The following is a 23172-nucleotide window of genomic DNA, read 5'->3' as shown; positions in this document are numbered from 1 at the left end:
CCCCCCCTGCAGTCCACCGGGCCAAGGCTCCAAAAATGTGCACTTGGGTAGTCCTGTTCTTGACGTGCTGCAGGAACTGCACTCGAACAGGCGATGGCCCCCCTTGTGGTCCGGAAACTCAACACATGGACTGGACCTGGTCGCAGTAGAGGAGGTAGACAAAGCACGCTTTCTCATATGCTCCCGTCTCCCAGCTCCGTCCATTCGGCGACACCACCTGACGACTCTACCCAGCAGCCCTCAGTGGTGAAAAAACAGACGGAGGCTATTTTCACACATCCTGCCCTGCCGCAAACGTGCCGCCAGGGGCCATGCCCTGTCTGCTCGCCGAGGGCGTCCTCCTGCGGCTTTCAAGAAAGAAAGAAAAGCGGTGCTCCGCCTCAACAAACATGGGCCCAGCTCTCCGCCCTGGCGTCGAGCTCCCCACAGAAGATGGATGCCCCCTCATCTCACGGACCCCCTAGAGGACCCGGAAGGCTCCCAGGTGCTTCTGAGATGACTGACCCACAGACTGAGACGTTAGCTCCGGAGCTGGTAAGACCACTCCGTTCCCCGGTGGGGAGAGAATCTTTTGTTGAATTAATTTCATTTGCCACACCCCCTAACGGGGGCTGCGGTACTCACATTCTCAATAATAGAGCTATTTCCTCTTTTGTCTCTGGGTCACCTGGCCCGCAAATGCCGTTCTCACGGCACTCTGCCGCCAGGCCTCAACAGTCCCGGCATGCTGAACGCGGCCCCAGATCCGCCTTCAGCCCCACGACTGTTCCCCGGCCGGCCGGTTCTGACGAGTCCAGAGGACGCCACTAGAGGACCTCCTCCTCAGTCACCAACCCGCCCCCTGCCGGATGTCCGGAGCAAGGTAAGTGCTTTGAGTCTTTTCTCAGCACCAGAGCCTCGGGACGCGTCCGCGCCTCCCGACGGCGTACTACCTGCTCCACCCCGCTGTGAAGCCCCGCCGGGTACGTCAAAAAAAACCGTCCCTTTGGTGCCCCTAGCACGGAGATTGGATGCATGGCTTTCACTTCCCAACCCGTCTCGCTGGCTGGCCCGGACCATCCGACTCGGTTACGCAATTCAGTTTGCCAGGCCCTCCAACCGAAATGAAGAAGGGTTTCTACAGCCCTTACTTCATTGTACCCAAGAAAGGCGGTGGCTTACGACCAATCTTGGACCTGCGAGTTTTCAATCGAGCGCTCCTCAAACTCCCGTTCAAAATGCTCACGCACAAGTGTATCTTGACAAGCGTCCAGCACCTAGATTGGTTCGCAGCGGTAGACCTGAAGGACGCGTACTTCCACGTCTCAATTTTGCCCCGACATCGACCCTTTCTACGGCTCGCGTTTGACGGCCAGGCGTTTCAGTACAAAGTCCTCCCCTTCGGCATGTCTCTGTCCCCTCGCGTCTTCACGAAAGTCGCAGAGGCAGCTCTTGCCCCGCTCCGAGAAGCCGGCATTCGCATACTCAATTACCTCGATGACTGGCTCATACTAGCCCACTGCCGAGAGTTACTATGCGCTCACAGAGACCAGGTGCTCAGGCACCTCAGCCACTTGGGGCTTCAGGTCAACCGAGAAAAGAGCAAGCTCACCCCGGTCCAGAGCATCTCCTTTCTCGGCATGGAGTTAGACTCAGTCTCAATGTCCGCACATCTCACCAACGAGCGTGCGCAGTCGGTGCTGAAATGCCTCGCCAAATTCAGGCCAGGCACAACGGTCCCTTTAAAACTCTTCCAGAGGCTCCTGGGACATATAGCATCCTCCGTCGCGACCACGCCGCTGGGGTTGATGCATATGAGACCGATTCAGCACTGGCTTCAGACTCGAGTCCCGAGACGAGCATGGCGCCACGGCACGCACCGTGTGACGATCACCCCCGCCTGCCGAAAAACACTACAACCCTGGACAGACCTCTGCTTTCTACGGGCAGAAGTGCCCCTGCAGCAGGTGTCCCGACGCGTCCTGGTCACTACCGACGCCTCCAGATTGGGTTGGGGCGCCGTGTGCAAAGGGCGCTGCGTGCCACTCACATCCCCGGCAAGCTCAATGTGGTAGCAGACGCACTGTCACGACAGAGCTTACCCAGTGGAGAGTGGAGGCTCCACCCCTAGTCGGTCCAGCTGATTTGGGAACGGTTCGGCAGAGCCCAGGTAGACCTGCTTGCCTCCCGAGAGACCTCCCACTGCCCGCTCTGGTACGGCCGAACAGAGCCTCCCCTTGGGACAGACGCGCTGGCACACAGCTGGCCCGCGGGGCTACGCAAGTATGCTTTTCCCCCAGTGAGCCTTCTTGCACAGGTGCTGTGCAAGGTCAGGGAGGACGAGGAACAAGTCACACTAGTGGCTCCCTACTGGCCCAACCGGGCCTGGCTCTCGGACCTCGTGCTCCTCGCGACAGCCCCTCCCTGGCGAATTCCCCTGAGGAAGGACCTTCTTTCTCAGGGGCAGGGCACGCTCTGACATCCGCATCCAGACCTCTGGAAACTCCACGTCTGGTCCCTGGATGGGACGTGGAAGATCTAGCCAGTCTACCACCTACCGTCGTAGACACGATCAACCAAGCCAGAGCCCCTTCTACCAGGCAGCTTTACGCCCAGAAGTGGCGCCTGTTCGCAGATTGGTGTTCTTCCAGGGCTGAAGACCCACAGAGGTGCGCAGTTAGGTCAGTGCTCTTATTCCTGCAGGAGAGGCTGGAGGGGAGGCTGTCCCCTTCCACCCTAAAGGTGTATGTCGCTGCTATCGCGGCTCACCACAAGGCAGTAGACGGTAAGTCTCTTGGTAAGCACGACTTAATCATCAGGTTCCTAAGAGGCGCCCGGAGTTTAAATCCCTCCCGGCCAAGCCTGTTCCCCTCCTGGGACCTCTCGGTAGTCCTCGCGGGCCTCCAGAGACCTCCCTTCGAGCCGCTAGAATCAGTTGGACTCAGGGCCCTCTCCCTTAAGACGGCCCTGCTGATCGCGCTCGCTTCCATCAAGAGGGTCGGGGACCTGCAAGCGTTCTCTGTCAGCGACACTTGCCTGGAGTTTGGTCCGGCAGACACTCATGTGATCCTAAGACCGCGACCGGGCTATGTGCCCAAGGTTCCTACCACGCCCTTCAGAGACCAGGTAGTGAACCTGCAAGCGCTGCCCCGGGAGGAGGCAGACCCAGCCCCTTCGTTGCTGTGTCCGGTACGTGCTTTGCGTACCTACCTTGACCGCACGCAGAGCTTTAGACGATCTGAGCAGCTCTTTGTATGCTTTGGGGGACAGCGGAAAGGAAACGCTGTCTCCAAACAGAGGCTTTCCCACTGGGTTGTAGATGTCATTTCATTGGCTTATCACACCCAGGCCGTGCCCCCACCCTTGCAGGTCCGAGCTCACTCGACAAGGAGTGTTGCGTCCTCGTGGGCACTGGCTAAGGGTACCTCCCTGGCAGACATTTGTAGAGCAGCGGGTTGGGCGACACCCAACGCCTTTGCGAGATACTACAATCTCAGGGTTGAGTCAGTTTCATCCCTTGTTTTCTCAGGTCCGAACCAGTAGAACTCGGTAACACGCTGATGGGCTGGCCGGGTGAATCGCTTGCGTATACGCCCTTTCCCTCGCTTGAGGTAAAACAGTGCGTCTTTTTTCCCAGGAGACTCCACTCAACGTGAATCCCTGGTTGATTCCTCCCTAGCCCTCATGGGTCCGCAGTTCGGCGGAGGAACTTGCCGACCCAATCCACTGTGGGTACTCAGATCTACCCTGTACTGGAATAGGTGCTCCACAGAGTAAGGGCCTCCTACGCGGACTCCCCTGTGTGTATTTTCCACGATACGGTCCCCTTACGAGCAGACCCGCGTTTTCCTTGGGTAGGTTTCGGCTGTCCCCCGGTCGCCGTGTGTAGCAACTCCACCCTCGCTGAGGCTGGATCTGCCACCGCGCCACTTCCACGTGTCGCCTAAAGACACATGTGACGTATTCACCACCATACCTCCCCAGTTGGGCAGGGGTGGTCTCCGCGGGTCTTTCCCCCTGAAAGTATGGGAAATTGGGAAAGACCCCCTTCCCTCTGTGCGTGTAAGGGCCCCGGCTGTCTATTGCTCTATGCAAGAAACATAGAGAGAAAAGAGGCCCAGCCAGGCTTGGCCCGTTCCCAGGTTGGCAAGTGTCGCCTTGTTCCCCTGCCTAGGGTAACCAAAAGGATCCCGATGACTTTTCTGGGGCATTGGGGAAGGGTACGTGCCCTGGCACAGCAGGTTGTTTGGCACGTAACAAATACCTGCCCGATCCTGTGTCAGCAGAACACGTACACGGCTCAGCGCATGCCGGATTTAAATTGGACCCCTAGTGTCTCTTCTCCGACACAACGTGGAGAGAGCGACAGACGGGAAACGTCTAGGTTACGGATGTAACCTCCGTTCCCTGATGGAGGGAACGAGACGTTGTGTCTTCCCGGCCACGTCGCTGAGCCGAACCGCTGTAGTGGCCAGAACCATTTCCGGCTCCTCAGAAAAATCCTGAATGAACTCTAGTATTTGCCTCGCCTTTATACCCGTATGTCCGGGGGCGGGGTATGCAAATACTGACTGCCAACTTCTCATTGGCCTTTTTTCAATGGATCAGAGGTATATTCGGTGCTCGAGAGAGACCCCTAGTGTCGCTTCTCCGACACAACGTCTCGTTCCCTCCATCAGGGAACGGAGGTTACATCCGTAACCTAGACGTTTTTTTTTTATTCATAATTTATCTGACAAATTATGTTACACCAATTAAAGTAATTTTAATGGGTTAGATCAAGTAGACATAGATTCTTAAGGTAACAAATGCAGGTTAATATTTTAGAATATGGAAAAATCAGCTGCAAAACCAGTTTAGCAACAATACAAACTAGTAAACAAGTCAATAAGGTTAATCAGCATCTGAAACGACAAGCTCAGTTGGAATATTGCAGGGGGCTTTCTGAAAAGACTCGAAAAGCTATGATAGCTCAGGGATGAAGAATGGACATTTAAATAATTAACTCCCAGAGATGGCTTCAGTCATTACTTCATCTAATTATAGCAGAGGAGGCCATTACCAGAATATGAAGACTGATGAGCAGGGTCATCCTCTGTTTTGTTGATCTTCCATTGGACCTCTCCTTGGTCTGCTCATAAATGGGTTCTGATTCAAGTCATCAAAATCTTGATGATTATTTTGCAGAAAATATTTGTTTCTTACAATACATGTACAATAAATATGGCCTTGTCTCTACACTGGTCATGTTTTAATATTGGGGATCTACAATTTATAGGATTGTGTTTGTAATGGTATAGTTCACCAAACAATTTAAATGATGTCATAATTTATACTCACCTGCATGTTTTTTCCATATCCATATGACTTTCTCTCTTCTGTGGGACACAAATAGAGATGTTGGACTGTCTCAGTCACCATTCACTTTCACTGCATATTTTTCCATACAATGAAAGTTAATTGTGCCTGAGACTAACATTCTCTCTGACATCTCTTTTTGTGTTCTACGGAAGAAAATAAGTCATATGATGGTGAGTAAATGTTGACAGAATTTTCGTCTTTAGGGTGAATTATCCCTTTATGAGAAAATAATAATAATAGCATTATTTTCATAAATATGTAAAGCTCAAAATAATGAGGCTCTACAACATCTCATTAAATGTAAGCAAAGTTTAAAATGGGAAGCTCATGGCAAAAGTAATCCCCTTATCTTTGACTGCAAGAGCACAATCTGCCCCAAGGGTCATCATTAAATCCTAATCTGCTATTCTTAATACCGTTCACAATAATTTTCCCCTAAATTAAACCTCAGAGGACCAACAAGCTTTAAAGAGAGATGAGTATTCACTAACTGAGTCGACTTTAGAATTGCTCTTTTGTGCAGGAAGATTACTGATGCAACCACCATTACTTCCACACTTTGCTTTAAATGCCCTTCCCTAGAACTCTCTTCTGAGGCAAAGATCTTTACAGTAAAAGAGTGCCATACAGCAAAACTGGCCTTTATGGTTTGGGATATATAATTATAAGCCGGTATTTCTTGAAATTTGTGAAACAAAATGGTTATTTATGCTGCTTATTATACTTTTCTTTATCAGAAATGCACTTACCTACATCATCCCTAAAAGGTTAAATATGTGCATTATGGCCATGCCGTGTATTACAGCATTTTTGCTGAAACATTATTATCCCTCAGAGGAGCTTTGCTTTTCATGTGTCCTTCCAGCAGATAATTTGTGCAGAAACTTCCAGTAGTCACCTCCAGACTGTATGACATTATCACAGACCATGACACCTCCATTACCTCACATTAGTTTTCAGTTATAAATGACCCTCTGGACTTTAGCCACCAAAAGATTTATAATATGACCACATCTTCTAAGTTGTATTTCTATTTTACTATAACTGAAGACCTAAGGACAAAGTCTTTAGATTGAATGTTCCCTCTTGTGTATATTTGCTTTCTAGCAAACTCACCTGTTGTTTAACAGAATAGTTCACCCAAAAAAATGGGTACCCTCATGCCATCCCAGATGTGTATGACTTTCTTTCTTCTGCTGAACACAAAAGAAGATTTTTAGGAAAATATCTCAGCTCTGTAGGTCCTTAAAAAGTAAGTGAATGGTGGCATGAACTTTGAAGCTCCAAAAGCACATACAGGTAGCATAAAAGTAATTAGAGGTCGACCAATATTGGTTTTTTCAGGCCGATGCCGATGCCGATCTTTTGAAATCCGGGTCGGCCGATGGCCGATTAATGCTGCCAATTTATTTTGGCCGATATTTGGCCGATATGTGCTTGTTTTTAACCTCTTATTTGAACCTTTTTTTTGAAAGATAAAATGTAACACACATAATTACTTAAGATAGACAACATTTCTCAACAAATACATTTATTGAACACTTGACCAATCTGCACTTGTACACTTAAATTAAAAATGTATAATGTAAAAACATATTGTATAAATAATGTATAACAAATATATTAAATAAACAAAGCAGGTGTTACGAACTGCTCCGAGACACGAAGGTTGAGATCCAAATGCAGCTTTAATTAAGGGGCAATCCAGACACGTAATCCAATATTCAGAGCATCCAAGAGAAGCACAGGCATAACTAGGGATGGGTATCGTTAAGGTTTTAATGGTATTACTATCTTACCGATACTGCTTATCGATCCGGTACTTTATCGGTATTCTTAACGGTTCTTTTTGTTATATATATATATATATATATATAACAAAAATCATGCTGATCGTGCTGATTCTGACATTAAGTTTGAGTTTTAGAGAGAAATGTTAGTGCACCGCTGTGAAGGGAAGGAAGTTGTGCTAGACAGAATGCGGCTTATGTATAAATATTCTTTTTATAATCTTTGGAAGGCTTTCCAAAATCTAAAATAAAATCAGACTAATAATCACATATCTAAACCAGGCTATGTTTGAATGTTTTGTTCTGTCACTCATTAAGCAGGGCTCGTTTTGTGCTCGCTGTGGCACCGCGTGAGCGAGTTCTCTCTCTCTCTCTCTCTCTCTCTCTCTGACTGCGAATAGCTAAATTGCATCACAGACACATGGTTTCATATTATTATACATAGAAATGGCTGGCGATATAAAATAACTTTCTCTTTATAGCAATAAAGAATGTATTTTCTTAATTTCTCCAGTACCGACAGCAGAACCGGTAACGTCCGTGCTTACCAAAGCCAGTCCTTCAATAGCATATACTGCGTTGGTATATTTTTATTACTTATTTATCTGCATTGAGTGACAACCCTCTCAAATATAAGACACACAAACAGAACAAATAAAAGTCTCAGGTTCACTGTCTGTAATCGCAAAATTCTTGCTTGCTTATTGTGATATGATAGCAACCCTTCTGCTGTGATAATGCAACTTCAACTACGCTATCAATATCCAAAGTAGCCGAACGTCATGTCAACTATCGCGTTTGTCACGTTTTTTCTTGAAGTTGGCAGTAACGTATCAAAAGATTTTAATTAAATCTAAAGAAGTTATACAAATGTAACGCTTACTGTTTTCTCCAAGGAACTTAGCTCCTTCCTTAGGCACTGGATGAGGTCTGCTCACTCTGCTGGAAAATGACTCTAGGGGCAGTGTGCGTCGAACACGTGTTCCACAACAACACTAGGCTTCCCACAGATGCGCCTGCCTAATAATCGGCTTGATATGCGTGGATATTGGCCGATGCCGATTATGTAAAAATTGCAAAAAATCGGCCGATTAATCGGCCGGCCGATTAATCGGTCGACCTCTAAAAGTAATCCATTAAACTCCAGCGGTTAAGTTCATATCTTCAAAAGTGATGATAGGTGTGGGTGAGCAATAGGTAAATATTGAAGTAATTTTATAATACTATAAAATCTCCACTTTCATTTTCAAATTCTTTATCACATTCTTCATGTGTATTGTCACCTACTGGGGAGGGAGGACAATTTATAGTGAAAAAGGACTTAAATATTGGACTGTTTCTTACCCACACCTATCATATTGCTTCTGATGGTATCGATTTAACCACTGGAGTTGTGTGGATGACTTTTATGCTCCCTTTATTTGCTTTTTGTTTCTTCAAAGTTTTTGTCACCATTCACTTACATTGTGAGGACCAACAGGGCTGAAATATTCTTTTAATCATCTTTGTTTGTGTTCTGCAGAAGAAAGAAAGCCATACACATCTGGGATGGCATGAGGGTGAGTAAATGATGAGAGAATTTTCATTTCTGGGTAAACTAACCAATTAAAACTGAAATGTGTATTTTTTGTTGATGTTAACATGCTGTGTATAACTTTTTCAGTGGTAAAGTACTTCCTCCTATCCCGTCTTGATATGCAGAGACAACTATAAAGTAAGTAACAATTTGTAGACAAATATTTGTTGAGCAGCCCATCTAGCCTGACACCACAACACTGGCTATGTTTACATGTACACCAGTTTATTATTGCAGATGATTATTCAGATTTTTTCACTGATTATTGCAATAATCTGAGAATAAGGAATAATTTGATTAAGATGTGTACATGATTTGTTCAAACCTCTTCTACCCAGTTTACATGATACTTGCCAATACTCTGATTATTGCTGAGAAATGTGATGTTTTACTGCTTTTTTATAAAATAATAATCATTTTTGCAAATATGTATCTTTAAATACTGTTTGGCATAAGGAAAATTAGTCAGTCTGTTTTAGAGTCTTTTTGAACGATTAATTAAAAGAGCTGGTTTGAGTAATTGGTTCATTCCAGTAAATTGTTCATCTGATTACACTGGTTGCTCTGTCTGTTTTGTTTGAAGGTAAATCAGTAGCAAAAAAACTAAGAACTTGCATATTTGGATTTGAGAACTTGTGCAATAAATATTTGTACTCGTAAGTTTCACAGTACCGATGTGAAAACTTGTAAAATATAAATTTTAAGTTGAATGTTGCAATCTGCACTCACAGACAATAATTCAAAGCTTGTGTTTTGAATTCACAGTTGCATAAATACAGACACAAACTTGTATTGCACATTACATTTTTTACTTTAATTCATTTGAATAATACAACCACAAATCTGCACTTACAACCTCTCAAATATGGCACTGCAACTTTAAATCTTCATGCCTTGACTTTTGTAAATACTTTTGCAAAAAACTTATTCACAAAAACAGATTGTGCAAAACTCACTTGTGCACTTGTAAAATCCTGACGCGAGGGAGAAAGATCAGCGATAGGCAGGGGAGGGGTAAATTAGGTAAATTATTGGTTGATGCCTTGCCAATGACATGGGACGTTTTTGTATGCGATGACGTCATGCCACAGCGCCTTTTCGATAAGGCAAAGCAGAGCCGGCATTATGGATCAACTGGGGATCATGTTAACTGGGGATGTGCGCGTGCATGTGAATAATTTCACTTGCCTTTTCAGCACATTCGTTCAATGTGAATTGTCAAGGAGAAAATAAAGATGTTTTGCACATTATAAAATAAAATTCTGGTATCATTATTAACCCACTTTGTTTCATTGATGTCTGTTCTAATGAATTTGACACAGTTGAAGAGCGATTTTAACGGTTTCACAGGGTAGCATCTGGTTTCCCATGTTAATGTGGGGCATTGGTCAGAGCAGTAAATCGCAAGTGGATTTATTTTATTTGCAACATTAAAGCGTCATAGGCTGATATGTGTCAAAAATATACTTCAAATTGCCTTTATTTCTTTATAATGAATAATGACTGATTAACCTAAAAGTCAACAAAGTGATGAATCAAGCAGAGCTGGGACGTTGGTCCAGTGGTTAGGCTTACTAGCAGTAAATTCAATGACTCAGGTTCAAATCTAGGTCAGACAGGATGCATTTGTAGCTTTGCAGCAGATTTTTATGAATTTCTAACAGCTATAATTAAAACTACTTTGGAAACCACACATACACAGACAACCAATTTATAAAATTGTTTTAAATAGATCAATCAAAAATGTAACTGAATCTGACAGCCAGCAATTATACAGTATAATCTATTGAATTTTCTGAGAATGCTTGAATTACTGAAACAAAAACAAAAAAAAAATAAAAAATAAATAAATATATATATATATATATATATGAAAATTTCCCTTGGTTAAGAGGCTTTTTAAAATTGTCAAACCAATTTTAAGATTTTGACAATCAAACAGAATTATTCATATATTATATTATATTATATTACATTATAGTATAGTATAGTATATCATATTCTGAAGAAATTTCTCATGCTTTCTCAGAGCTTATTCTCACCCATTGGCCAATTTGGTATTTGTACTTGCTCTCCAGCAAAAAACACTGTCCTGAAAGATAATCTTTTGGCAGTGTCACGGGTAGTTATAAACATACAACACTGTCATGCACATTACTTTTGAAAAGTAAAGGTTGCTGTTATAACAATGTAAATAAAAATTCAAATGTTCACAGGGGATTTGAACCTAGATCAATATGCATGGTTAGCAGACACGCTACCACGAGCCCAACGGAACCAATGAAAAGCGAGCAATCATTTTATCAAGATATAATTTTTCATAATGTAATTTAATTGTATTGGCCAATTTTTGGCTCAGGTGGTAGAGCGGGTTGTCCACTAATCGCAGGGTTGGTGGTTTGATTCCTGTCCCACATGACACCACATGCCGATGTGTCCTTAGGCAAGACACTGAACCTCAAGTTGCTCCCAATGGCAGGCTAGCACCTTGCATGGCAGCTCTAGGATAAAAAGGTGCTATATAAGTGCAGACCATAGTTTTACTGTGAAAATAAATTAAAGTACAAAAGTTAATGTGTAATACAAGTTTGTGTCTGTAGTTGTATTTATGTGAATGTCATTTAACTTGTCTGCAATTGTGAATTCAGACCACAATCTTCTAAAAAAAAATTCAGTTTGTTGTTTTCACATGCTGTAAGTGCAAATATTTACTGTCCAAGTTCTCAAATCCAAACAGCAAGATCTCGAGTTTTGCTACTAATTTACCTTCATAGTTTTGATTCACTAAAGAAAATGAGTTCTTGCTTGTTTGAAGATAAACTTCGTTTGAAAGATGTCTTTGCCATTTTTTTTGCAGAATACGGTCTTATTATCTCCCCAACATTTAAGACTGCATACACTCATTCACAGATCATGAAAACATGTTTTCTTTTGCCGTGAGGCTATAGATTCTGCAGTTGGGGAGCACCACTGATGGAAAACTGCGCAAGAAACTGCAGTTGCACATGAAGCAGAGAATTAAGTGCAGCTTCTTCTGTTTCGTAATCTTTCTGAACCTTTTCGAACCTTAATGTTCACTATATTTATAGTACGTAAAACAACCTCTCACTTTCAACTGCTTTTATTTTCAGCAACTAAATATTTGTAAGAACATGATTCAACAACTAAGACATAAACTGAACAAGTTTCACAGACATGTGATTAACAGAAATGGAATAATGTGTTCCTGAACAAAGGGGGGGTCAAAATCAAAAGTAAGAGTTGGTATCTGGTGTGGCCACCAGCTGCATTAAGTACTGCAGTGCATCTCCTCTTCATGGACTGCACCAGATTTGCCAGTTCTTGCTGTGAGATGTTACCTAACTCTTCGCTGACCATGGCAGAACACTGACCTTCCTGTCTTGCAGGAAATCACGCACAGAACGAGCAGTATGGCTGGTGGCATTGTCATGATGGAGGGTCATGAGCCTGCAGGAAGAGTACCACATGAGGGAGGAGGATGTCTTCCCTGTAACGCACAGCATTCCGATTACCTGCAATGACAGCAATGTCAGTCCGATGATGCTGTGACAAACCGCCCCAGACCATGATGGACCCTCCACCTCCAAATCGATCCTGCTCCAGAGTACAGGCCTCGGAGTAACGCTCATTAGGTGAACGATAAACACGAGTCTGACCATCACCCCTGGTGAGACAAAACCATGACTCGTCAGTGAAGAGCACTTTTTGCCAGTCCTGTCTGCTCCAGCGAAGGTGGGTTTGCGCCCATAGGCAACATTGTTGCCGGTGATGTCTGGTAAGGACCTGCCATACAACAGGCCTACAAGCCCTCAGTCCAGCCTATTTCATACAGTCTGAGCACCGATGGAGGGATTGTGCATTCCTGGTGTAACTCGGCAGTTGTTGTTGCCATCCTGAACCTGTCCCGCAGGTGTTATATTTAGATGTACCTATTCTGTGCAGGTGTTGTTACACATGGTCTGCCACTGCGAGGAGGATCAGCTGTCCTTCTTGTTTCCCTGTAGCGCTGTCTTAGGCGTCTCACAGTACGAACAGTGCAATTTATTGCCCTGGCCAAATCTACATTCCTCATGCCTCCATGCAGCATGACTAATGCACATTCACGCAGATGAGCAGGGACTCTGGGCATCTTTCTATTGGTGTTTTTGAGTCAGTAGAAAGGTCTCTTTAGTGTCCTAAGTTTTTATAACTTTGACCTTAATTGCCAACCGTCTGTAAGCTGTTAGTTTCATAATGACCGTTCCACATGTGCAGTTTCATTAATTGTTTATGATTCATTGAACAAGCATGGAAAACTTTGAAAAAAAAGATCTGAAAAGTTATTTGGATTTTTACAAAATTATCTTTAAAATACAGTCTCCTGAAAAAGTCATTTTTTGCTGAGTTTGTTTATCTGTCTTGAATCGCAGTCTTTTACAGTTTAATAATTTATTTATTAGTTATAATTTCCATTACGTCATTCATTTTGATTAATTGTGCAGCCCTGAAGGATCGTAAAATTAGTCTACTGATGCGATGAAACTTATGAAACTTTATAGCCAAATAAAAAGCACAATAAATGTATTGCAATATATATATATAATATATTATCGCCTAGTCCTATTCCAGAGTGATCATGAAGCAAAGATGAAAGAATCCAGGATGCGTACTTCTGGGGCTGCATGTGCCAGCTGAGCAACTGCTATAATTGGGAATGCTAAACTTGATAGCTCTCTCCAGGTTTTTAAGACATACTTAGAACGTACTTTTCAATAACAATCTTATTAGTTGTGGGTGATGAATTTGACATAAGATTGTACTGACACAATACACGCAGAGCAATATGTCTGAACATAAGCATGCATACATACAGTATATCCTAAATCTTACTGTGTGACTTTTAGAATACAATGTAAGGAAGTCAGAATATTGAGATGTCTCATATTTCAAAAGGGCTAAATGTAGCCCGAGCACACCTGAGAAATTTGGGGTGGTTAGGTTACAAAGGGTACTGTACACGCAAAGGTATTCCTAACATCCGGATCTGTGGAAAAATACCATGCGCTTCAACCTTCCTACATTTCTCACATCCAGACCCTCTCTGGTTCTATTTGTGGAGTTGACATGTCTCTCATTAAATCTTGAAGAATAATTTATTTAACTACCTCATAGCTGTTCAGATTTGCTGGTGTTTGGTACTGAGATGCAAAGTCTTATTCAAATGTAAAAAGGTATCTGAGTAGAAATTCTACTTTATCTGAAAAAATATATGATATTGTTATATGATAATAATCTGTTGGGACTTTTAAAATAGGTTTCCTGTCTAAACACTATGGCAGATTACAGAATTTTCAGTTGTATGGGCCCTGTTAGCATGTTAGAACATTCTTACCGTCTAAGAAGTCTTACAGGTCAACTTGAGCATGAGTATTGTGATGTTGCTTACTTGCTGACTTGTTATTATCTGAGACTCAAAGCACCATTGTATGCATTGCTCTCTGTCCTGAGCACCCCTAGAGGACACAATGTTATAATGCCCTTGTTAAACCAATTAAAATACCCTAGTATAAAACTGGGAATTGAACTGGATAGTGAGAAATTGTCCTTAGTGCAATTGTCTTCTATGACTATTGTTCCTATTCTCAAATGCCCACCTGTCCTGGAAATCAAAACATCATCCAGAAATGGTGTATGTTTACACAGGGAAGGACAGAAATAGACATAATTAGGATAGCTCTTGGACTGTAGTCCTTGTCTATCAACTGAGTATCCACAATAAGGGATGCTTGGTTACGAGAGACTTACACAAATGAGTCTTCAACACAGACTGAACTCCACAATCAATAGCAAATCGATAGCATGCTATCATAATCTCACATATAGTACAGTACAGTTCTAATGAGATGCCACATAAAAATAAGTTAGTATTAGTGGATGGGATGAAATACACTGGGTGTAGGGTTACCATAGGGACATTGATAAACATATACTAATATACTTTGTTCTTGTAAATGAATGAGCAAGTCACTTTAGAGGCATACCAAAGAATTGTTATTGCCTGCTCATTGCAGCAGTTATAGTTTGCCTTTCTAAGCGAATCTCTGTAATTGTATATCATAAATGAATGTTTAAATTGACTTATTGCACATTTAACAGAGGTACACCCCCCAAGAGGCTTACCATCTTTCCTATATAGGGAGATCTCCACTTTCCTTTCTTCAGAACCCAGCAAGGCTTTGGCCATCTGGGCAACAGCTGGTCTTCCAGTGTGTGGTCCATACAGAAAACTGCAGGTACACGGCTTCTGCATGATCTCTGCACGTGTGTAGCCGCACATGCCACAGAAGCCATCATTACAGAAGATGATGGCGCAGTTTTCAACTCGAGCATTGGCGATGATGAATTTGCGATCTGTTGAAGTAGGATAAGAAGAGATGCAAGAAATTCATAAATCATGGTGTCATCCTGGATGAACCTCATTAGGAACTTACAATTACATATTTTTACCTTAGTTACAGTACTTTCTCAATGATCAAATCTGATCAAAACCAAATATGCGTTGATCAGAAATGTTGTTATGCCTACAGTGTAAATTATCTGAAGTCATTCTTCTCCCATTAATGCTCAAGAGGTAATATTATGAACCTAAATACTAAGGCAAGGCAAGTTTATTAATATAGCACATTTCAATCACAAAGGCAATTCAATGTACTATACAATAAAAGTATTTAAAAAGAATACAAGATACATCAAAAATATTTTTAAATCAATTAAGAAAGATAAATAAGAATACAAATAAATTAAAAAATATATAAAAAGATATATTCTTTCAACTTAAATTGTTTAAATACTATGAATTTAATTTATCATAATTGTTATTAGTTGTAGGCTAGTTGTACATAGTATTGTGTCTGTTATTATTATTTGTGTGTTAGGTAAATGTTGCTTCAGGTTGTTTCCTCTTGATCAATGTTAATAATAAAAAGTAGGCTTTAACAGTATGACTTTAACTTAAAATCCAATTTCTTGACTGTATTCCCTAATAATCACATAATATGGTGTTTCAGCTGAATGCAATACCTTAAATCTAACTTGTCTGATATAAATATAAAAGTTACACAGTGTTATATTGTAACATTAAAGGATATTCTAAGACTTTGAAAGAGAAGCATAGATTTAGAGAAAATCATTCAAGCAGCCCAAATAATAATAACTGTAATGACAGACAGACAGACAGACAGACAGACAGACATAGATAGATAGATAGATAGATAGATAGATAGATAGATAGATAGATAGATAGATAGATAGATAGATAGATAGATAGATAGATAGATAGATAGATAGATAGATAGATAGATAGATGCATTTAAAAACTTTCACACTTTTAAAAAAATCATTCACTCACTTTGAACCTCGAATTTGCGAATGATTGTGTCCAGGAAGGTGTTCTGAGGCGCAACGTGCCCTCGTCGAACAGGCATTATGTCCTTCTTCAGTGGGGCAAAAAGTTCTGCAAGTAGCCCGTCAGCTAAGTTTACCTTAAATATGAGAGATGGACAGACTGGGCCGCCAGGTCTCCGACATACAAGCTTTCCTTTCACGCCCCATCGACGTAAATGTCGATGTCCGATCGCGCGCTTCTTGAAATCCTGACAGCAATCACATTCTAAATCTGTCAGTGTGCGCTTCCCGCGCCCAGTAATGACCTCACGTCACCTGCTTTCTTTATTTCCAAATGGATGCAAATCAACTAACTTTCTTTCCCAGTCAATTGAGGCACTGAGGTTTGGGGGGGGACAAAAAGACTAAAGTATAGAGGATATGTAGAGGCATTGAGGCAAGCGAGAGGATGGCTGTGGAGGGAGAAGCAGTCAAGGCTGTGGAGGACCGCATGATTCACTCATCCTGATGTTACCTCTGAGTATGTCAGTGTTGAGCATTTTGATGACATGGATTGCAGATTATTTTTTATTAATATGTAAATAACCTTAAAAAAAAATGTTTAGTTGTCTATATTAAATATTAAGATGCTAGAACATTTGTAACATTTGTAAAAGTTCGGATCGTCGATTAGCTTAAATCCAACATTAGCCTCCCTGTTGAAAAATAAAAAAAACATTATAGAAATTCTTATGGTTTCCACTAAATTACGAGTCTAGTGTGTGTTGGGTCATATCCCATTAGGATTTAATGGTATAAGTATGTATTATATTGGTTTCCATTATAGATTGTATTGGTCTCTAATGGTATCCACTAGACATAACATGCCACCAATACAATCCAAAACATTACAGACCATAATAGTTTTCATTTAAATAGAACATCTAGTTTACATATAACCTCCATTCCCTGATGGATGGAATGAGACGTTGTGTCGAAGAAGCAACACTAGGGGTCTCTCTCGAGCGCCGAATTTACCTCTGATCTATGAAAAATGGCCAATGAGAAGTTGCCGGACAGAATTTGCATGATCTTTAGAGTCGAACTGATTCTAGCGGGGGGATCTCTGAAGGCGGGAGGGGAACAGGCATGGCCGTGGAGGGATTTAACTTCCGGGTGCCTCTTTGGAACCTGATAATCAAGTCGTGCTTACCTAAAGACTTGCCGTCTACTTCGTCGTGGTGGGCCGCAATAGCAGCTACATACATCTTCAAGGTGGACGGGGACAGCCTCCCTCCAACCTCTCCTGCAGGAAGGAGAGCACCGACCTGACTGCACACCTCTGTGGGTCTTCAGCCCGGGAAGAACACCAATTCGCAAACAAACGCCACTTCAGGGCGTAAAGTTGCCTGGTAGAAGGGGCTCTGGCTTGGTTGATCGTGTCTACGACAGCAGGTTGTTGATCAGCTAGATCTTCCATGTCCCGTCCAGGGGCCAGACGTGGAGGTTCCAGAGGTCTGGATGCCAGAGCGTGCCCCGTCCATGAGAAAGAAGGTCAGTAGGGAGCCACTAGAGTGACTTGTTCCTCCTCCTCCCTGACCTTGCATAGCACCTGTGCAAGAAGGATCACTGGGGGAAATGTGTACTTGCACAGCCCCGCGGGCCAGCTGTGTGCCAGTGCGTCTGCCCCGAGGGGAGCCTCTGTTTGGGCATACCAGAGTGGGCAGTGGGTGGTTTCTCGGGAGGTGAACAGGTCTACCTGAGCCTTGCTGAACCGTTCCCAAATCAGTTGGACCGACTGGGGGTGAAGCCTCCACTCTCCACTGGGCAAGCGTTGTCATGATAGTGCGTCCGCTACCACATTGAGGTTGTCGGGGATGTGAGTGACACGCAGCGACTTGCCACAAAGGAGGAGACGACGGGCAAGTTATGACATGTGGCGGGAGCGCACGCCGCCTTGGCGATTTATGTACGCCACCGCGGTGGTGCTGTCTGATTTGATCAAGACACGTTTTCCCTAAACTAGCGGGAGAAACCGCCGCAGGGCAAAGAAAACAGTCAGCAACTCCAGGCAATTGATGTGCCAGCACAGCGGGGCCCCTTTCCAATGGCCCGCAGCTGTGTGCCCGTGCAAAAGGCATCCCAACCCAATCTGGACGCGTCGGTCATGACCAGGACGCGTCAGGACACCTGCTGCAAGGGGACTTCGCAGCGGTGCGGAGCAGGTAGTATGGCGTTGGGAGGCGAAAGTGCGTCCCGAGGCTCTGGTGCTGAGAAAAGACTCGAAGCACTTACCTTGCTCTGCACACCCGGCAGGGGGCGGGTTAGTGACTGAGGAGGAGGTCCAGTGACAGCGTTCTCTAGACTCGTCAGAACCGGCAGGCCGGGGGACAGTTGAGTTCTGGCGAGAGTGCTGTGAGAACGGCATTTGCGGGCCAGTTGACCCAGAGACAAAGGAAATAGCTCTTTTATTGAGAATGTGGGTACCGCAGCCCCGCTTTCTGAGGGGTGCGGTAAATTAAATAAACCCAAACAAAGATTCTCCTCCCAGCCCTCTACTGGTGAATGGCGTGGTCTTCTTACCAGCTCCGGAGCAAACGTCTCGGTCTCTGGGTTGATCGTCTCAGGAGCGCCTGGGAGCCTTCCGGGTCCTCGAGAGGGTCCGTGAGACAGGGGGCGTGCGCTTCCTGCGGGGTGCTCGACGCTGGGTCCGAGAGCTGTGCCCAGGTTGAGGCAGAGCAGCACTTTCTTAGCCGCAGGAGGACGCCCTCGGCGAGCAGACGGGGCTTGGCCCGTGGCAGCAGGGTTGCGACGGGGCAGGATATGTGAAATAGCCTCCGTCTGCTTCTTTACCGCGGAGAACTACTGGGGAAAGTCCTCGACGATGTCGCCAAAGAGGCCGAACTGGGAAACCGGCACGTCAAAGAAGCGTATCTTGTCTGTCTTGTGCATTTCGACTAAGTTCAGCCACAGATGACGTTCCTGAACCACGAGAGTGGCCATCGCCTGCCCAAGTGACTGCGCTGTGGCCTTCGTGGCTCTGAGGGCGAGGTTGGTCGCTGAGCGTAGTTCCTGCAGCACGTCGGGATCAGGACTACCCTCGTGCAGATCTTTAAATGCCTTGGCCTGGTGGACTTTGCTGCCACCCCAGATCGCCTCCATCGCCAGCCGCGTCGTCCTCAGTCCCGTGGGAAGAAGGAGCGATGCGGGGGGTGGCTGGAGTGGCGTTCCTTCGGTTGAAGAAAAGCCGTGACCGCAACGTTGCCATGGTCATGTTCTCGCAGTAAGAACATGAACCATCCACAAGCGCTGCCTTGATGTGATTGCAGCCCAGACACATGAGACAGCACCTGTGGCCATCTGAAGCGGAGAGCACTCTACCTAATCCAGGAACTACACAGGGGCGGAAGGGCATCTTTATAAAGACACGTCCTGAAAAGGACTTTCAATGCCACTGTGTATTGCTCTTTTAGATGAAAATACTCTTTTAGAGAAAATCACTCCTTTAAACTCTTTTAACTTTGCGCTGTTGAAGCACCCAGGGTGAAACTGCACTGCCATGCAGAGAAGGAGAAAGTCGCTAATGTGCACCGTAGATCCAGCAGCAGATCGACCAGAGATAAGAGGAACAGGTGTTTGTGACTCGCAGCTCACTGCATGCACGACCATCGGCTCAGAAGAACATTTCTGAATGAAACAGATGCATTTCCCCGCCTTTATACTCAAATGACCGGGGGCGGGACATGCAAATTCTGTCCGCCAACTTCTCATTGGCCTTTTTTCATAGATCAGAGGTATATTCGGCGCTCTAGAGAGACCCCTAGTGTCGCTTCTTCGACACAACGTCAAAGTGAGCCACAGACGGGGAATGATTATTATAACCATTAAAACGATTACAATGTCTGTAAGGTTTCTATTGTTTGTTTGTTTTTTTTAGATAATTTTTTTATTTATTTATATTTTTATTTCAGCAGGGATGACTGGACAAACTATAACTAGATTTAAAAACTACGTTTAAAAACGTTGGGCAGTGACAGGCTGAATTTCAAATTTTTGGGTCTAGACTCAAGAAACAAAACGCAGAGCACATAGTGTGAGGGAAAATGCCTACCAACTTCACAGTGGTTCCAGTGGAGGATAGCCCTTTATCAGACCCAGACTATGATGGACAAAGATAAAGTAGAGGACAAGGAGGGTCCGGACACAGTGGCTGGACCCAGCTCAGGTGAGGCCTTTAACTCACTTTACACTAGCTCGGAAAACCAGCCTAGACATGCCCACAGAAGAGCATGACTGTGTCCTTTTTATGCGACATTTTAAAGGCTTGTCTTTTCTGGTTTTCTGTGTTCTTTGTTGCTGTGTTTCCTCTCAAATCCAAATGGGTGCCATGTTTACTTTTGTGTGTTTGTGAAATCATCTGCTCATGTGGAGTGTAAACAAGTGGTAATTTCCTCAAACCCTTTTTTTCTTTTCCTGCTCTCTCTCTCTCTCTCTCTCTCTCTCTCTCTCTCTCTCTCTCTCTCTCTCTCTCTCTCTCTCTGCCAACTTTTACTGTTTATCTTTAGAGACATTATTGCATAGTATGGCTCTGCTGGTTTGTATATAAATAAAAGAAACCTTAACATCTCAAAATAAAAATAAAAAGTTGCACAGTTACTAAGTTTCCCATTCCCATGTTATCTATTCTTCTGTTCTGCAACTTCATCTCATAATTTATTTTTTCTGTGCCATTCAAAGTTAAGCTAAATTGAAGCTTATTTGTCAGTGATCTGGAGTATTGTAGCATCAGAGTTTGCTCATAATGTGACTTGTTGCTGTATCATAGGTTTTTTCTACATTGTACAATTATTTACTAAATGAAAAGAATTGTATTGGTCTCTAATGGTATCCACTAGACATAACATGCCACCAATAGAAGCCAACACATTACTAGTACAGACCATAATCGTTTTCATTTAAATACAATTAGCATTATAACCATTAAAACCATTGCAATGTCTGTGAGGTTTCTATTGTTTGTTTTTTTTTTTTGTTTTTGTTTTTTTGTTTTTTATACGTATTGTTTTATATTTTTATTTCAGCAGGGATGGCTGGACAAACTATTACTAGATTTAAAAACTATGTTTAAAAATGTTGGCCAGTGACAGGCTGAATTTCAGTTTTTTGTGTGCTTTTCTTAAAAAAACTGTGGAGTTTATATGTGGTGTAGTTTAATTAGGTAAAGATGGCAGATATTCATAACCTCATTTGTCTATAACGTTAATTATAACTCAAGACAATGAGTGTGTTTTATTATTTTTTTAATGATTTTTTATTTATTTTTTGGTTTCATTTTCAATCCTAAAGGGAAATTTTACGAAAAAATATAAATTCTCTCATCATTTACTCACACTCTGGCCATCCCAGATGTGTATGACATTCTTTCTTCAGCAGAACACAAACAAAGATTTTAAGAAAAATATCTCAACTCTGTCTAAACAGTGCAAGTGGATGGTGATCAGCACTTTAAAGCTCCAAAAGCACAGACAATTGTAATAAAAGTAATCAATAAGACTAACTACGTTAAATCCATGTCTTCTGTAGCAATCCAAATGGCTTTGGGTTATAACAGACCAAAATATAAATTATTTTTCACTATAAATCTTGACATCATCAGTCTCCTTGGCGTTCATGGGGGGACTCGGTTCACGTTGCCTCTCGCGTGACGTAAGCATGCTGGCATGTTCAAATGAAAGCAAAACCAATGAAGCTTGTGAACAGCCTTCGCTTGTAAACAAATTGAGCTGCTCTTCAGGTTTAGAGTCATTACTTGTGTGAACATGCCAACACGCTTATGTCACGTGAGAGGCAGCGTCATCAGAGTCCCCTCATTGACGCGCTTAGGAGAGTGACCAGAAGTAAACAATTATAGTGAAAAGGACTTAAATATTGATCTGTTTCTCACCCAAAGAGATCATTTAGCTTTAGAAGACATTATTTCAACTACTGGAGTCATATGGATTACTTTTACAACAATTGTCTGTGCTTTTTGGAGCTGTAATTTTTTAAAGTTCTGATCACAACCGCTTGCATTTTATGGACCTACAGAGCTGAGATATTTTCCAAATATATGAGTAAATAGAATATAGTTATAATTTTTGGGTGAATTATCCCTTTAACTAGCAAACCAAGGGTAATGTAGTTTGAGTTTTGAGATTGAGTGTGGAGGATGGACGACAAGAGCCCTTATGTAGTTTCTTCAAAAACCTGATATACTGCCATCTACTGGCTAGTTAGCGTCGCATACAGTTAGCACATTTGACGGGGAAAACACTGTCAATCCTCACCTCAGACTGAGTGCTGTGGTGTTTCAACCTACAGAGGGCAACATATGTACAGTAAGTATCAATGATTTTTATTTATATATGCAAAAATATCCATTAAATATAAAAAATGATTAAATGTGGTGTAAAGCAGTCTTTTGCTCACAGCATGATACTTCTACACTAAAAATGGTTTGTAATGTAATATGTGATAAAATCTAAACTATTATCTTTTTGATTTGAAGCCTTAAAATGTTGAATGTTCACATTTTCTTTGTATTTGTAAAGTGAACTGAACAGTAAAGTCTCTGTTAGTCTCATGTGCTTATTTGTGTAGAAAAAACCAGCTTGTTTCAACAGACCCACAGCTGCATAGCTTATGCAGGTTGTTCCTGTATATTCAGCAAAGTGCCACTTCTGAGACCCTTATCAGCCTTTCACATGACTGGTGGACATGTTGTCTGTGCATATCCATCAGTCGCATCAGGGTACGGTTGTGCAGTCACCCATGAAACTACAGGACAGAGCGGTGGGGTCATTGCTTATGCTTAGGCCTATTTCAATCAAATTCCCATAGATTTTGTAAATAATTTAGCTGATCAACATACAAAATACAAGTTCTGTGCAAAAGTATAGACTACCTAACATTCAAGTAGTTTCATGGAAACTGTGTAACTGAGAAAACCAGCATGGTGTTTCAAATGATTCCTGAATGGAGGGATTGTTGCACATGTTTCCTTTAAGGCTGGGAACATTGGAAGGGGGGTTGGGCAGAGTTTTG

At 43.1% G+C, this 23172-nt stretch overlaps 1 protein-coding gene across 1 annotated transcript in view; it reads right to left on the bottom strand.

Annotated features, from left to right (window-relative positions):
- Positions 1 to 16190, bottom strand: part of kcnh2a (potassium voltage-gated channel, subfamily H (eag-related), member 2a) — a 124337-nt gene extending 108147 nt beyond the window's left edge. Inside the window, exons 1-2 of the mRNA XM_052133743.1 lie at positions 16115 to 16190; positions 14887 to 15117 (exon numbers count right to left, since the gene is read on the bottom strand). Coding sequence (XP_051989703.1) covers positions 14887 to 15117; positions 16115 to 16190 — 307 coding nt within the window. The remainder of the gene's footprint in view (positions 1 to 14886; positions 15118 to 16114) is intronic.
- Positions 16191 to 23172: the final 6982 nt, after the last annotated feature.

Source organism: Xyrauchen texanus, chromosome 9 (assembly GCF_025860055.1).
Source record: "Xyrauchen texanus isolate HMW12.3.18 chromosome 9, RBS_HiC_50CHRs, whole genome shotgun sequence".
Taxonomy (NCBI): Eukaryota; Metazoa; Chordata; class Actinopteri; order Cypriniformes; family Catostomidae; genus Xyrauchen; species Xyrauchen texanus.
This window is presented reverse-complemented; position numbering and strand designations above follow the sequence as displayed.